Genomic DNA, 18189 nt, shown 5'->3' with positions numbered 1-18189 from the left:
GAAAAGTAATTATTAGCAGCATTCTATTACATAATGCTATATCCTCTAGCAGAGGTAGGGTGTAATAGATTTGGTAACATGGCAGGCCTTGGGTCCTTCAAAAGGTCCCCCATGTGCCATGACAACATGAGGTGATCAAAGGACAGTGGGAGACCTCCCCACTGTCTAAACAATCACATGCCATGGTCGCTTTTGACAGCGTGATCTGAGCGGTTAAACATCTACGATTGGAGTTGACTCCAATCCCGGCCTCAGCACTGCTCCCAATCAAGTGGGTTGGAGCAGAGCTGCAGTAACCAGGTCCAGCCACTTCAAAGTAGATTGAGCTATGTGTCCACAATGCCTGCTTCTCATGCCAAGCACTTCAGAAAACAGTTGCTTAACAGGGGTGGTGGGGTCCGACCCCTGCTGATCTGATATCGATGACCTATCATAAGGATAGGCGATCAATGAGTAAGTCTTGGTGAACCCCATTAAGCACCAATAGAACATTGTCCAATTGTGAGTTCAGAAATGCAAATAATGTTCACAGCCTTGGATTTGAAGGACAGAAGTAGAAGACCAGCCAGCGGGGGTGGTTTCATCCAAAAACAGCGCCACACTTGTCACTTATGTAGTATAACAGTTCGGTTTCCATTGAAGTGAATGGCGTTAAGCTGCAATACCACATGCAACCACCTGCTTACCAGTGTTTTTGGAAGACAGGTTACATGTTCTTCTAATCCCAGAAAACCCAATAATCTCAAATCTGAGTAATTAAATTGTTAGCTTCTGAGAAATAAAAAGTAAAGAAAAAGCCACTAATAAAAAAATGTTTGGTTCAAATATTCCATAGTATGTTTTATATATATATATATATATATATATATATATATATACCACTGTCTTCAGTCATTACAACAAAAACTATTGTATAACTATTTCCATACTATATTCTATATGCAATAGATCGGTACTCATATCCAAGTCCATTAATTAATACAGCCATCTTCAGTAACATATTAAACAATACTATGCATCAAACTAATCTGAGATAAGACGGGCCGCCGCTGCAGATGGTATGTCAATTTCAGAAATAAAACACTTCTCAAAACTAAATGCGATTTTAATCAAAGGTGACACATCTAAGAATCTATGAGCCGTCCGACGAACATGAGCGGAGCAGACAACAAAGTCTACGCTGATGTACACCTAACCAAAGAATTTTAGTTTATGCGAAATGTGACCAGTTCCAAAGGTTATTGCTATATTTTATTTGCGGCCTGTGTGCTGTATCTTCACTCAAAATCCAAAGCTAAACTCTTCTTCCTATGCCGAGTACTTAAAAGGGGTGTCTCGACATTAAAAGGGGTTTTCCAGTTTGTATCAATATCATTTAAAATAATCATTATTTATGTTTTAACGAATCGTATTCCTTTGTAGTGTAAAAATATGCAATGGATTGATGTGTGAACACAACCTTAAAAGGGATTTTCCGGTTTGCATCCACATCCATTAAAATAATGATTTATGAAGGCAGCTGCAATTTTGTAATATATTTCTTTTACCTTTATTGCTCCTATCTCCATTCTGGGCTGTGGTCACATGACCATGTCCATGTTCTGTCCATGGGCGGGGCAGTGATAGGGAAGTGTCTATGTAACTAGCTGGGTGGGAGGAGCTATAAACTAGCTGCGTGTTGTTAGTGGGGGGGTGCTGGAGCTCTGGCAAAGGAGAAGTGCATCATGGGTTTGGTTGGATACAGGAATAGAAAGTGCTGCATGCAGGATGTATAATAACCTACCTCCTCTTAACCAGCCCCTCTGGTCCAGCATTGCTGCTCCTTCGTCTTCCTCGGGCTGCAGCCAGTGACATACTGCTGTTGCTGCAGCAGTGATTTCCTATATACCACTGCAGCGAATCAAAGGCCTCAGCGAGACCACAGAAGGGCTGGTGAAGATGACAAATTGTTTTATAAGGACGGATGCACTGGGAATTTTGGCGAGTAGTAGTGTTGAGCGAATCAAAGTGTCCGAAGTGGACTTCGATCTAAATTTCAGGGAAAATTTGATTCGCTGTGAAACCAAAATTTCCTCGCGCTTCGTGGTAATGAATCGATTTCCCCAGAAACGGTAAAAAAAAAATATAATTATACTCACCTCATCCGTTTGAGCGCATAGAGCATGCCTCCACCATCTTAATTGAAGATCCCGTGCATGTTGTTGGTGACATATGACATCACTACGCCAGACGACGTGAAGACGTCATCAAGCGCGATTTCGCGCTGGATGTTCAATCTAGATGGCAGCGGCGGCCTCTTCGCGATCAAATGGAGGTGAGTATGATGTTATTTTTTTATTATAGACCTCAATATTAATGTGGGATGCCGCGATCAGCACTGAACGCAGCATCTGAAAAGTACAATGACGTGGAGAGGCGCAATCACCGTTCCCTGTCATTGCACCCATTACTTACCAAGAAACGCGCTTCGTGATGAAGTAATTTTAAAAAAATAATAAAATTCGGCATAGCAGCTGAATCAAATTTTCAAGAACTTCGCTCAACACTAGTGAGTAGTATTTATTTTTTATTACATTTTTAGCTCATTTTGTTCTTTTAACTAGCTAAAAGCAAATAAAATACAGGCACGCCCTACTAAATTGGGTAAAAAGATTATCTATTGAGCATTTTTCACACAGATGTTTTCTCTCCCCTTTCTTTTGCGCTTCTTAAATAGAAATGAATTCATTCGCTTCTGCAAGAGGCATCAAAACAGACCCGACAAATATTCAGCGAACATCTCGGAAAGTCCGGCGGATTCAAACTCCTTCTCTAATTCACTAGTTGACGAATATTCCTTTACTTCAAATGTTGGATATCTGCAACACAAGAGAGACAAACTTCAAATGTTTTGGACTTCTTGTAAGCATTACAAACTAAGCTTTTTAACGAATCGACTTGGGATCTACGATCCGAAGCTCGATTCGCTCAAGCATAGTTACGATTGTCAACTTTAAAAGGTTTTTCCGAGACTATTATATCGATGAGCTATCGTCTGGATAGGTCATCGATATCTGGCTGGAGGGATACCAACACCAGGGTCCACCCACCAATCAGCTATTTGAGATGGCCCTGGCGCTCACAGTAGCGCCGCCTTCTCTCAGCTCACCAAGCACAGCGCCCTACATTGTATAGAGGCTGTGCCGGGTACCCCAGCTCAGCCTCATTCACTACAATAGGGCTGAGCCGCGCCTAGGCCACGTGACTGATAAATGTGGCCTAGGCTAAACTAATATTGTCACAAATGGCTTTTCTATGCTGCTCTCACCATTTTAACGAAAAGGGAAAGCGAATTTATTTTCTTTTACACCAGTTCTCTGGCGCAAAGAAGACTCAGTCACTGTAGATTTTAGTTTACATGCATGGTCTGCCAGAGGATGCACCTTATGATGAGGCTTGTGAATCATCATAAATTTGGCATATCCTCCGACTGTGATAAATCTCCCCCTTCGCGTTTCATACACTAGTCTTAGTAAAATGTCGACTAGAGTAAGATGCAACAAATTTCCTAAGAGGCAAATGCTGTTAATAAATTTGGGGCGTCTTCTGGCTGTGTGTGCATCAGAAACTGAAATCCACACCATCTATGAGCGGGTCGCTATATCTCATCTATGAGCGGGTCGCTATATCTCATCTATGAGCGGGTCGATATATCTCATCTATGAGCGGGTCGCTGTATCTCATCTATGAGCGGGTCGCTGTATCTCATCTATGAGATGGGTCCAGCTATACTTTCTGGCATCAATTGTAGGAAATCTGACGGGCTGCAGGAGCCCATGCCTGTTCTGTTAAGCCTTGTCCACATTTCGTACCACTTTTGAAAAGTTGTAAAAAGTTTCAAATTATACTATAAAAATAATGTGCACCATCATTACCAACTTTTTATACCATTTTTGGGGCATAAAACCATTGATAAATCGGCCCCACAGTATTAAAGGAAATGTGTCACCAAATATTTTATCTGCCAGTTTCTAAGGCCCCCGAGCTACTTGAGAAACCTTGGCGCGGTGCTCGGGCTCAGACATGTCCTACACCATAGGACATGTTGGCTAATCTCTCAATTTTAAAATCAGTTTGAGGGTTTAGTAAGACCGCAGAGTGCACCTGTCTTTGCTATTATTTTGTTATATTGTTATATTGATTATCACATCCACATAATTGCTATCTTGTGTAGGATGTCTATTGTGGTACTTGTGGTTCTCTGCGGTCATCCTCCATTGTATGCATTTTTGCTGGGGATCGTCATTAGCAAAGGGCCACAAGTGCAGAATCTGCTCCCCTATATATATGCACAACTGCATGGGGGTTTGAGCACGTCCTGCTTGGTTAATACCACGCCATTCTTTTCAGTCAGTTTCTAAGGCCTCAAGCACACGACCATCGCAGGTCCCTGCCCATATTGCGAGCTGCCAACACTAGAATGAGTCCTCAATCCGAGAAATACAGTGTGGAACGGAGGCATGGATCAGAAGCCCTACGGAGTGCTTCCGTGGGCTTTCTGTTCGTGCCTCCGCACAGCAAAAATGTAGCGCATGCATCGGTGCAGACCATCGGATGCAGATCGTGGACCCACTTCAAGTGAATAGGTCTGCGTCTGCAGACGGTGGGCACACGGTCGGTGTCCGTGCATTGTGGACCGCATGCCTGGCACACGTTCGTGTGCATGAGGCCTGATCTGATTTTATTTTCTGATTATAGATTTATTTATTCTATTTCCAGAACATGATTATGGAGGCGGCCATCTTACCTGAGCTGTTCTTAACAGCATTTACAAAGCATTAAAAAAAATTTCCTTACGGCAGCCCCATGGGCCATAGACACAATGGTCAGGAGGGGACCTCGTTGACTTCTTTGGGAGCGTTTTCTAGGCATGCTCTGCGACCTGTGCAGAGGTCATTGTACAAGGGAAGAATAGAGAAGCTCTGACAATCACCTATTGTGAATGGAGGATCCTGTCTTATCTGTACACAGAGGTGATATCATTACAGGCAGGATTAGAATGGTATATAACTGCAATAACGTGATCTGTACAGACCAAGAAGTGGCGCCTATTATTAGGCTTAGTAGCCAGTGCGAAAACTGCAGGATTTTATGGTTTTTGTTTAATTATAGATAGTAACATGGAAAATGAAAAATAACATCAAAAATTCTTAAAAAATACGTTAAACATAAAAACGTGATTTAAACAAAAGTTCATTTTCTGCCGACACATTCCCTTTAATATTATTTCACTATACAAGGAAGCACCTTTCATGTTCAGGAGGTAGTTTCATTTCACACAACACACTGATCATCCTTTCTTTACATCTCTTCCCACTTGAATCAACATCGACTTTACAGGTTTTCTGGAGAACCAGATATTCCTACAAGAGGAACCAAAAAATAGAAGACAAGATAAGTGTTATTCAATATGGTAGAAAAAAAATAAAGATAAAAACTCCACCACTCACAGTACACTCGTAAGACAAATCCTGTCAGTGTGTAAAGTGATGAGATCCAGAGCAGATGATAACACGTACACTATTTCATTTTCTAAGGGCCAGTTCACACGAAAAATCAGCGCAGACTCCAAGTGTTGTTTTTCAGCATGAAAAAACACGTTTTTTTGTGCGTTTCTTGACAACTTTTTTTTTTACCAATGGGTTTAATAAAAGGTGAATTTTTAGCTTGAGGTTTTTGAAGCAGATCTGCACCAAAAAACGCACAGAACACCTGGACCATTTCAATGGCAGATTCAGCGCGGATTCTGCCCCATGATAGGACATGCTGCTTCTTTTTTACAGGTGTAAAAAAAAAAAATTTATAAAAAAAAAGTGCTGCTTCCTATTGAAATGAATGGGAGGCTGTTTTGAGGTGTTTTTTGGGGCTGATTTTGGTCCGTTTCTGTGTGAACTGGCGCTAAAAGTTGACTCCACAGCCACATCTGTCCAGATGTAAGGTTCAATAGGAAGTTTTTGACCAATGTATCAGCGCTGGGCCCAGTGACCTAGTGTTTTTGGGAAACAACATAAACTTCTACCAAACCTAACCGATGGTATGATCCCAACAACAGGAGGGCCGAGACTGGCTGCTCATGAAGTCTGACTCCCGGGGGGCATGAGGAAAGTGGCAAATAGCTGGCCTAATTTATGCCTTACACATGTAGTTTTGGGTGACCAAATTTTTCCATCCTCGCCGATTACATTTTTGGCAGATGGTTGGTCATCCTGAACAATCATTTACGTAAAATTTTTAAATGATGGTCGGCCAAAATTGCCCACTTCAGAGACTTTTCTCTCATGAATATGGGCATCTTTTAAACCATAAGACACAAATACAATGCACTCACAAAGTCTACTTTCTCTTACAAAAATGTTCCAGTTGTCAGATTCTGTTCATTATAATGCCGCCCCCGGTCTTTAATTTGTATAGTAATGTGCACGTCCACTTACTGAGGTGGTCACACGTGCTCAGCTCCACCCTTCAACTGCCACCAGCCATATCTACTGTTAGAAGCTGTGACACTAAGGTCTCATGCACACGACCGTTGTAGTTTTGCGGTCCATTTTTAACGGATCCGTTATTTCGTATCTGAGGTTTTTTTTTTCCTGTTTTGTGGCTGCATCCATTCTGTTATGCCACAAAACATATCCGTATGGTTTTCGTATGCGATCCGTTTTTTTGCGGATTGCAAGCGGAAACAGGAAGTTTATCATTACTGTAATGTACTGTAATGTTTGCAAACAGTAAACGCATGGGCAAAGTGGGCATGGATCTGCAAAATACGGATGACATACCGATGTGTTCCGTATGCGTTCCATATTTTTTGCAGACCCATTGACTTAAATAGAGGCAAGGACCGTGATTTGCGGACAATAATAGGACATGCACTATTTTTTTGCGGAACGGCAAAGCGGTCATACAGAAACGAAATGCAAACGGATTAATTTCACTTTTTTTTGCGAACCCATTGAAGTGAATGGTTCCGCATATGGTCCGCCAAAAAACGGAATGGACACGGAAAGAAAATACGTTCGTGTGCATGACCCCTTACAGGGAGAGAGATGCTGCAGAAAGGACACTCCCACTGAGCTGCCCACCTGAAGTTAATCTAACAGGGCCATTGGATCAATAAATGGGAAGATCTCTGGATCCATGTGAGGTAAGGGTCTGGTTATAGCTTTATTAGAAAGAGACCCCATGTACTATATGATGTCTGATTTTTTATTTTTACATCCAAACATGGCATAACAGCTTTCAGTGACAAAAATGAGTTACAAAAATGGGGTTAAAAAAAAGGATCCCCATATCTGGGCGCTGACCACAGTCAGTATGACATAAGGGGAAAGGGGGGGCGAGATACTGGAGATACACGTGGATAAACACACATCGGGTCATTTATCAAACTGATTTAACTGGCTTGGTTGCCCATAGCAACCAATCAGATTCCATATTTCATTTTTGACAGCTCCTTTGGGAAATAAAAGGTGGAATCTGATTGGTTGCTATGGGCAACTAAGCCAGTTCTACTTTACAGCAGTTTGATTAATGACCTCAATAGTCTAGATCCATTATTAACGTTACTTTTAATATTTTATGTCACTTGTTAAAGGGGTTGTCTGGGTTCAGTGCTTTAAAGGGGTACCCAAAATCTCACCCAGGCAGCCCCCCTAATGATAGCATCAGAGAATTTCATGCTCCAATGCTCTACTTTGCCCTGCGCTGAAGCGCGCAGGGCAAAGGCATTTTCAGGAGATCCAGTGACGTCCCGGGCTCTCCACAGGGCTGCCAGGCGGAGGCTTCCTCCCAGCAGTGAGTCCGGTGATGTCACCGGCACTGATGGGTGGGCCTTAGCGCTGCCCTAGCCTGTAAAATGGCTAGGGCAGCGCTAAAGCCGTCCTATCAGAGCCGGTGACGTCACCGAACACACTGCTGGGACTGGGAGGAAGCCTCCGCCTAGCAGTGTGTTATTGTAAATAAAAAAAGCCCTTGTCCTGAGCGATCCTGCGCAGGGCAAGGGAGAGCATCGAGCATGAAATGCTCCCATGCTAACATTAGGGGGGCTGCCTGGGTGAAATTCTGGGTACCGCTTTAAAGAAGAATGTTCAAGAGAAGACACAAAGTCTTGACTTTCTTACTCACCCTAATATTACTCCTGTCCCCTTGCAGAAGAATCAGTATTATTTTGCCCATGAACATTAGTTTCCCAGTCAGCTTCAAATCCAACGTCCATTTTTCTACAGTTTTGACATATTTGTTCTTAGCCCTCATGTGATCTAAATGTAAAAGGGTTGTCCACGTCCCATCGTCAGTCACTGCTGACAGAAGGCGTTTTTCATCTTGGATGGAATTCCCAATTATGCTGTTAAAATTCTGCTGTGTCCACAAGACCAAGTCATGTATCATGGGTTCTGAGAGATGCTCCCGGGCTTGGTCAAGTAATTTATCTCTTAGCTCTTTACACTGTGCCCTAGTAAGTTCTTCGGAGCTGACAGAGAGATTTGGTAGACAGGATGGATACGTAACCGGCAGATCAAACACAAGACGAAGCCGGATTTCAGATTCTGCTATCCTCCGCACGTTGGTCTGAATCATTACAGTTATTCCGCTCTCTACAAAACATGGAAACCCAATCAGCCACAATGCAATATCCTGACAGCAATAAATCAGAGGGAAATTACATTCTCCAATGGCTCCATGCGCCATTTATCTTTGGTTGAGGGCATCAAGACGGAGATATTAATGGAGAGTTAAGGGTTATGAAAACCTGACCAAGAACATTCTGTGAAATGTTACTTTCTGTTCTTTCCATTGCATTTTTATTGAACATTTGCAAAAAAAATGTTGTTACATCAAGAAAACATATCGAACGGTAGAGGGAGGAGAAAAGGTCGAGACCTACTAGACGGTGAAGCTCCTGTGGACATACACTGCTCTCAAAAAGTTAGGGATATTTGGCTTGTGGGTGAAATTTCATGATGAACCTAAAATGCACTATAACCTTTACAGGTGAACTTAACGTGACCTTTTCTTGTAAATTTTCTTTATTTTGAAGAAATGCAAAAAATAAACAAGTGTCAGAGTTAAGTTCACTTTAACGTGACCTTTTCTAAACTTTTACATGCACATGTCCAACTGTTCAGTGTTTCAGTACTTTCTGCACAGCTTGCTGTTCTCTAACAAGGAGCTTAACGGCAAAATTCACAACTGGTGTTTGATCCATGAATCGCCCAATAAATTTCCTGATTCAATTAGAATTGGTATTTAAAGGGAACCTGTCATCAACTTTATGCTGATCTCACTGAGGGCAGCATAAATTAGTGACATACATGCTGATGTCAGCGGTGTGTCAGTCATGAGCTAAAAGTAAGTGGTTGTGAGAACCAACATCATAATCATTGCAGCCCAGGCCTTGAGAAGAGTCAAATCTACCTGAGAAGAGTCCTGGTTATTCCTAATCTCCCGCACTCTCGCCCATCTGCTGAGGATTGGCAGTTCTCTCCTAGAGAGAAAGGGAGAAAACTCGGTATTAGACTGTCAGTCATCAACAGGAGAGCAGGAACTCATGAATAACCAGGACTCTTCTCAGGTGGCCGGGACTCTCTTCCAGGCCCAGTCTGCAATGATTGTGATGTTGGTTCTCGGCAACCACTTACTTTTAACTCATAAATGACAGACCTCTGAAATCACCTCACCTGTCTCTACTTTATTCTGCCGTTAGTATGGACAGCATAAAGTTGATGACAGGTTCCCTTTAAGAAGTCCTCCTCATCATGCTGTTCATATTTTGACATCATGAGACCAAGACGACACCTAACAATTGATCAACAGTACCTCGCCATTGTGAGGTTTCAAGCAGGATGTTCTCAGACGGAAGAGGCCACTGAGCTTAGAGTGTCACAGAGTGTCATCAGCAGGTTGCAACAGAGATACAGAGAGACTGGAAGAGTCACAGAAAGGCATAGAAGTGGACGTCCTTTGGCCACATCCCACACTGATGACCGCTTTATTGTGAACAATGCCCTGCGGAACCAGATGATGAATGTGACGTGTGAATGAGGCTTAACTCAGATGTGAAGCTAGCCTAACTTCTATGAAGTGCCCCCTGTACACATATCACTGCGTGATGGGGACCCATGTGATCTGTAGATCCCTTTAAGAAGGTTTAGGAAGGCAGACAATACGGTGTATTTGTGGCCAGTCGCTTTCATGCTGTAACAATGAGTCACAGACAGATCTGTGACGTCTTGTCTGTTGCGTTGGTCACTCTCAAGGACCTGGCTGCCATCTCGCTTTAGTTTCAAGTCACTGGCGTCTTCAGGTTTGTTTGTACTGAGTGTATTAAAGGGGTATTCCGGTTGTTTAAAAGTTATCTCCTATCCACAAGATAGAGCATAAGTGGGGGTCCTACTGCGGAGACCCCCAGCGATCATCATGATTAGAGATGAGCGAATTTCATATTTTAAAATTCGTTCACTCTTCATTTGGTGGTAAAAGGTGAATTGCGTTATGGATTCCGTTACCACGGACCATAACGGAATGCCTTTAGAGGCATTCCGTCATAATAGAAGTCTATGGGCTGCAAAACGGATCCCTCCTGCATAATGGACACAGGACGGATCCGTTTTGCAGCCCATAGACTTCTATTATGACGGAATGAATAATGTATGTTAGGAGGCTTTCCTGGATGTACGTTAAGTAGAAGGCAATAATGATTTCAACCTACCTAAGAGTACTTTCACACTAGCGGCAGGACGGATCCGACAGGCTGTTCACCCTGTCGGATCCGTCCTGCCGCTATTTCGCCGTGCAGCCGCTCCGTCCCCATTGACTATAATGGGGATGGGGCGGAGCACGGCAGTGCACGCCGAAAAGGCCGCCGGACTAAAAGTACTGCATGTCCGACTTTTTAGTCCAGCCGCCTCACGCCGTGCACCGCCGTGCTGCGGCGGAGCTCCGCCCCCGTCCCCATTATAGTCAATGTGAACAGCCTGTCGGATCCGTCCTGACGCTAGTGTGAAAGAAGTCTAAAACTGTCCATTTTTGAGACAACTATCCATCTTTGTAGGTCATCCCATAAACTTTTTGAGATATCTGTCCCAAGAAAGATATTTATTCTTAACCACTCCTCTAAGGCCTCTTTCACACGGGCGTCATGGATTTGGGCCGGATAATATGCTGGTGCGTCGCGGGAAAAACATTTTAATGCGTTTTGCACGCCCGTAAGAAAAATCGGCATGTTTGGTACCCGAACTTCTTCACAGAAGTTCGGGCTTGGGTTAGGTGTTGTGTAGATTTTATTATTTTCCCTTATAACATGGTTATAAGGGAAAATAATAGCATTCCTAATACAGAATAAAAAATAAAATAAAAAAATAATAATAATGATTTAACTCTCCTTAATCCACTTCTTCGCGCAGCCCGGCTTCTCTTCTTTCTTCGGGACCTGGGTAAAGGACCTTTGATGACATCACTGCGCTCTTCACATGGTCCATCACCATGGTGATAGATCATGTGACGGACCATGTGATGAGCGCAGAGACGTCACCACAGGTCCTTTTCCTCCTGCACAGCCAAGAAGAAGACAGAAGAGAAGCCGGGCTGCGCGAACAAGTGGATGAGGTGAGTTAAATAATTATTATTTATTTTTTTAACCCCTACAGCGCTATTGTACTATGCATTCTGTATTAAGAATGCAAAATTTTTCCCTTATAACCATGGTTTAAGGGAAAATAATAATGATCGGGTCCCCATCCCGATCATCTCCTAGCAACCGTGCGTGAAAATCGCACCGCATCCGCACTTGCTTGCGATTTTCACGCAGCCCCATTCACTTCTATGGGGCCTGCGTTGTGTGAAAAACGCACAATATAGAACATGCTGCGATTTTCACGCAACGCACCAGTGATGCGTGAAAATCACCGCTCATGTGCACAGCCCCATAGAAATGAATGGGTCCGGATTCAGTGCAGGTGCAATGCGTTCACCTCACACATCGCACCTGCGCGGAAATCTTGCCTGCGTGAAAGAGGCCTAAGGGAATTTCTAGACCCCAATTTTTCTTTTTTTATGTAAATCATTAAAATCTCATTTTTTCGTATTGGCTTTCTATGCTCCAAGTCAGTTGCCTACACAAAGAGTAGGAGGGGGTTTCCGAGAGTTTAATACTGATGACCTAGCCTTATGATGGGTCATCAATATCAGATGTGAGGGGGTCCGACTCCGACCCCCCTAATCTGCTGTTTCTAGAAGCTCACACTGTGTAGTGGCCGCGCCTGGTTACTGCAGCATTGCTCTCATTCACTTACAAATTCTAAGAATACTGGAGGTCACAGAGGAGTTCTGTGTAATGGCATGAAGTTGCAGGCCCTGAGTGCCCCCCAGTACAAATTGTGGATTCGCAAAACACGAATACCGGCCGTGTGCGTTCCGCATTTTGTGGAACGCACATGGCCGGCACTATATAGAAAAAGCCTATTTTTGTCTGCGATTACGGGGCTGCGAAACGGAACTACGGATGCGCACAGCACATGGTGTGCTGTCCGTATATATTTTGTGGCCCCATTGAAATGAATGGCTCCGCAGCCTTCCACAAAATTGCGGAACGGATGCAGACTCATTCATAAACGGCCGTGTGTGTGAGCCCTAAAAGGCATCAACTACTGCAAAACCTATGTCTGAAAGGAAAAAGGGCGCTTCATGTCAACCACTGATCCATTTATACAAAACGAGGTTCTGCAGCAGCCATGAGTAATACAAGGTTCTGCAGCATCTTGGGCGGGTGCAGATGCTGAAGAACCTCTTTGTGAAAAAGGGAAGCTTCATGTCAGTGCCAAACACAATTTGTCTTAATTTCTGCATAGGCTAACTGCCTTTTTAGCTTGAAGGGGTTATCCAGGAATTTGATATTGATGGCGTATCCTCAGGGTAGGTCATCAGTATCAGATCTGTGGGGGTCCCACGTTCAGCTGTTCGCGTCGCTCCGCGACTGCTTAAGTCTCTTCCTAGGTTAGTGACGTCACATGCCCTAAGTGCAGCTAAGTCCCATTCAAGTGAACGGGACTGAGCTGCAATACCAAGCACGGCCACTATACAATGTAAGGCGCTGTGAAGAGACCACAGTAGTCACCGGTAGAGATGAGCGAACTTCTGTTTTAAGTTCGGCGTCTAAAGTTCGGCTTCCGGTTAGCGGAGGATCCCGATATGGATTCCGAATTCCGTTGTGGTCCGTGGTAGCGGAATCAATAATGGTCATTATTGAATCCGCTACCACGGACCACAACGGAATTCGGAATCCATATCGGGATCCTCCGCTAACCGGAAGCCGAACTTTAGACGCCGAACTTAAAACAGAAGTTCGCTCATCTCTAGTCACCGGGGCTCTGGTAAATGCAGCGGCCAGGAGTCAGACCCCGCCGTTCTGATATTGATGACCTATCCTGAGGACAACCCCTTTAATCTGTCGACCACATATTAATATCAGTGGGTCCAGACAATCGTAAGGGGATGGGGGTCTGCAGACTGTCCCCCGATATCAGTTGTATTACTTTTTACAAAATGAGCCAATGCTGATCCATATATGGCGCACGTCACTGGCATCACGACAGTGTCATGACACCAATGCCTCCGACGTATCCCGCTCTATAGGTACACGGCGGCATACGTCGCCCATAGGGTGAGCATACGGCTCAGTGTACCTTTCTCAGCGGCCCATGGTATGGGAAAGCACAGGCCACCCAGACGGAGACAAAAACAAAGCCTATGGGTACATCTGACGTTTTCTGGGCCTACGCCAATCAATAGGTCAATAGGCTAAGGGCATATTCACACTAGCGTTTTTCTTTTCCGGCATTGAGTTCCGTCCTAGGGGGCGCAATATCGGAAATGAACTGATCCGTTTTATCCCCGTGCATTCTGAATGGAGAGAGATCCGATCAGGATGTCTTCAGTTCAGTCTTTTTGACTTTTCAGGACGGAGATAACACCGCAGCATGCTACGGTTTTATCACCGGCCAAAATTCCGGAACACTTGCTGGAATGCCGGCATTTTTTCTCATTGAAATGCGTTAATGATCCGGACCTGAGTGTTCCAGCAAAACCGATCCGGCATGCTCAGACCGCAAAAAATGTATTTGTCATACGGACCAGGATCCTGATCCGGCAACGTTGCGGCGACGCATGTGTGAAAGTAATGAGCCTAAGATCGGTGGTACGTGTGCGTCAATAATCTTAACCAATGCACAATATATATACTGTACATACATGAACCCTGCATTTATGAATATAATTGTACAATGGCTACTATTCCATTATTCTGTCCCCAGGGATTCACACACTGCTAATCCATGACTTTGCCATCACCTGAACGTGAGAGGACTTCCCATTCCCCCGGATCACAGTATATGGCTGACAGCACAGAGATCTCCTCCAGCGCAGCCTCGGACATCTCTGACTGCACACACAGCTGCACTACGTGGGTTTCCGACCAGCACCGCCAGCACAGCACTTCCCTTTCCGCCTCCCGTCAGTCCTGCATCGCCGCCATCGTCCACTAGAGGGCAGCAGCTCCTAAGGTTTGGCAAGTAAGACACCATCCATCGCTATGGGAGGCCACAGACACTGCTGCTGGCTGCCCCCTGGCGGTGGACCCTATTCATTTTAGCATGCCTCCCAGAGTCCCAAGTGTCCCTCTTTTTGACTTGGGAAATTAATGCATAAATTTACTAAATTGCTCCTTACTAAACTGTCTGTATATTAGACCATAACTTCATTATTTGGTGCAACTTTAACCTTAAAATATCTATAATCTGATGATTTATGTGCTAATATTTAATGGATATTGAAGTGCAAGAAAAAAATTGTCCCAGCAGTGGCATACACACAATCCATGGGGCTCTCTACCCCCCCCCCCCCCCCCCCTCCATAAGTGTCTTCTAGTAATGTATCAATGGGGAGGGAGGAGGTGGGGACACTGGCGGCGGGGCCGTTGCAGTGCCCGGCGCTGTGCACACATCGGGGGCAGTTCTGCTGCAGGACATTTTGCTCCACGGTCATGGCCCAGCTCCTCCCCGCGCTTCTTCTGCTGCTGCTGAGATCCAGAGCACGGGGCAGCGGCTGTCAGGGCAGCGGGGTGGGCACATGGCCATGCACTGCGGGGGGTCCACGAGCCGGCATCTCTCCCTGAGCTCCCTCTGTCATGCGCCTCCTGCCCGCTTTATTCATAAAGTGGGAGGAGCAGGCAGACGGGGCAGGAGGCGCATGACGGAGAATTTTCTGACACTCACTGCCCTGACTGCTGGGCGCTGGCATTTTGCCAGCAGCTTGAGCGGGGCCACAATAATTGCTGCGCGGCCGCCCACCCGCGCAGCTTAGTTAGAAGGAAAACTGACTACATTGCGGCATGTCATGCGACATTTATTATGATAGTCAATGGTGTGGCACTGCGACATTCTGTGACTGCGACAGTCGCACAGAAATCCATCTTGTCATGTCACGTGCGACACCATTGACTATCATAATAAATGTTGCACGACACGTCGCAATGTAGTTGCACGACTTATTGTTCGCTGTATAGCCCTAGCCTTAGGCTACATGCACACAAACGTTGTTTGTTTCCGTGTACGTTCCGTTTTTGTTTTTTTTCATTTCATTTTTTTTTATTCATTTCAATGTATCCGCAAAAAAATCGGACAGCACACTGTGTGCTGTCCGCATCAGTATGTCTGTTCCGTAGCCCCGCAAAAAAAAATAAAACATGTCCTATTCTTGTCCGTTTTAGGCATTGGTACAATGGATCCGCAAAAGAAAAACAGATGTCATACGGATGTCATACATTATTTTTTTTGCGGATCTGCAATTTGCGGACCGCAAAACACATCCGGTCGTGTGCATGTAGCCTTAGGGCTCGTGTGAAGGCCGTGCCCGTGCTGTGGACCGGAAATTGCTGTCCGCAATGCACGGGCACCGTCCGTGGAGCAGGCGCATGGGGATCACAAACCCATTCACTTGAATGGGTCCGCGATCCGTCCGTTCCGCAAAAAGATAGAACTTGCTCTATTTTTTTGCGGTGCGGAAGCACAGAATGGAACCCCAGAAAGCACTCCGTAGTGTTCCGTTCCGCATCTCCAGATTTGCAGACCCATTGAAATGAATGGGTCCGCATACGTGAGGCAGAATGGCCACGGAACGCTGCCCGTGTATTGCGGATCCACAAATGCGGTCCGCAATACGGAAACGGGCATCACACGTTCGTGTGAACGAGCCCTTAGGCCTCTTGCACACGACCGTATGGCTTTTTCAGTATTTTGCGGTCTGCAAAATATACGGATGACGTCCGTGTGCTTTCCGTTTTTTGCAGAACGGAACAGCTGGCCCCTGGTAGAACAGTCCTATCCTTGTCTTTAAACGTAAATACAGAAACAGAAGGCATGCAGAGTACCTTCCGTTTTTTTTTTTTGCGGATACATTGAAACGAATGGGTCCGTATAAGGAACACAAAACGGAACGGGAAAAAAAAAATAGTTTGTGTGTAAGAGGCCTTTCTGATGGATTGTGTGGACTGCGTCCTTCCTTCCAGTTAGGCTCTGTTCTCACCAGTATTGGAGGATCCACCGCAGATTCCATCGAATGTGGCTGTAAAAATAGCGCTATAGGCATAAAAAATATACATGACGGAACCCAATGGACCCCCCCCTGTAAGTCAAGGCGTGATGTGAACATGGTCAACGTATCCACAGGTCCGATGAACCCAACAAAGGCCAGAACTTTGCTCTTTCAGCTTCCGTCGGGGTGGTGGGGTATATCTATTTTTATGGTATAGGAAACTGTATATAAAAGTGTGGCTTTCACATACAGTAGACCACCAAAAAAAAACTTAAAACGTGCAGTGTCATTTTTTTTTTATATACATTGTGAACAATGCCCAGCATCACGGGGCGGCCCAACAGGGAATACCCGACACAGGATCGGTCAGTGGGTGGAATCCATGGACCCAGCACGGATTATGATCAGGTCTATGGACTAGTTAACTTGAGAAAAAAAAAAAATAATGAACCCATTGTTATAGAGCAGGGATGCGCAACCTATAAAACTACAACTCCCATCATACCCTGCTGTAGGCTGTCTGGGCATGCTGGGAGTTGTAGTTTTGCAACAGCTGGAGGGCCGCAGGTTGGGCGTCCCTGTTATAGAGTGTAGCATGTGAACTCAAGGCATGGCACATCAGCAGCAACGGGTTGAGAGGTCATGGGAAAAAAAGGGCACTTAAAAAAAAAAAATCCTGTGACCTGTTACTGGAAAAAAAATGCCACTAAAAACACAAAAATAAAAAAAATACCAGCAAAAACGTGTGTGAACCCACCCTCTGTAGGACGTACCATGGTTAAGGTAGAAATAAAGCTGGTGTTGTCCAGCCTTGGAGCCGACAACTCCTATGGTCCTAACCTTTGCCTCTACACAACACCTCACCTGTCTGCTGTCCCGCCACTGCTCCACAGGACCCGGAAACAACCTGGCCACGTGACCAGACCACTGCAGCCAATCACAGGCCTCAGTGGCCACATAGTCTTGAGTTATATGTTAGTGTTGTGACTGATTCCTGGTCTGGTCCTCCTGCTGCTGCTGCTCGTTGACAAACTGCATGATCGCGGTCAGCCAAACACTGGCATCAGTGGTCTAACGCTGAGGACAGCAATTGGCTGCAGCAGCGATATTCCGTGTGCTCAGTATTAGCATGCCAGTTTGTAAACAATTAGGAGCGCCAGACCAGAGGAGCACAGAACGGCACTGGAAAAAAGAGATAGCATAAAAAAAAAAAAAAAATAGGGGGCTTGTGTATTTGGGAACAGGTCACTGAGGCGGCCAGTCAATTACTTTAGTGGCGCACATGACCCTCGTCCTTGCCAGAAGTTTACATGCGGGAATTGAGGTCACCTTGATGTGGAGGATGGGCACAGATATTTTTTTCTCAAAATACATTTACTAAGCCCCTCATGTTCATATGTATAGTAAACGTGGTATAAGTTTAAAAAAAAAAAATCACATACTTAATAGAGTGCTCATATATTTGGTTTTCCTTTTTAAATATGGCCACGTGCACCTGCGTGTTTGTATAAAGCACAGAAACTAACTTTATCAGCAATGTGCAACTAGCCTGAAATGTGAAGGGCACAC

At 44.8% G+C, this 18189-nt stretch overlaps 1 protein-coding gene across 2 annotated transcripts; it reads right to left on the bottom strand.

Annotated features, from left to right (window-relative positions):
• Positions 1-2579: 2579 nt before the first annotated feature.
• Positions 2580-14532, bottom strand: RWDD3 (RWD domain containing 3). 2 transcript variants are annotated; one of them, XM_040406614.1, is made up of 4 exons: positions 14380-14532; positions 8161-8630; positions 5287-5402; positions 2580-2858 (listed from the first exon to the last, which is right to left on the bottom strand). In XM_040406614.1, exons 1-4 carry the CDS (start codon positions 14462-14464, stop codon positions 2747-2749), a joined length of 783 nt encoding a protein of 260 aa, XP_040262548.1. In that variant the 5' UTR covers positions 14465-14532; the 3' UTR covers positions 2580-2746. The 2 variants fall into 2 exon arrangements, with proteins under 2 accessions (XP_040262548.1, XP_040262549.1); XM_040406615.1 differs by lacking the exon at positions 14380-14532 and adding an exon at positions 14281-14326.
• Between the last annotated feature and the right edge of the window lie 3657 nt (positions 14533-18189).

Source organism: Bufo bufo, chromosome 9 (genome assembly GCF_905171765.1).
Source record: "Bufo bufo chromosome 9, aBufBuf1.1, whole genome shotgun sequence".
Lineage (NCBI taxonomy): Eukaryota > Metazoa > Chordata > Amphibia > Anura > Bufonidae > Bufo > Bufo bufo.
The sequence above is the reverse complement of the archived record's forward strand: the minus strand, read 5'-3'. Positions and strand labels throughout refer to the sequence as shown.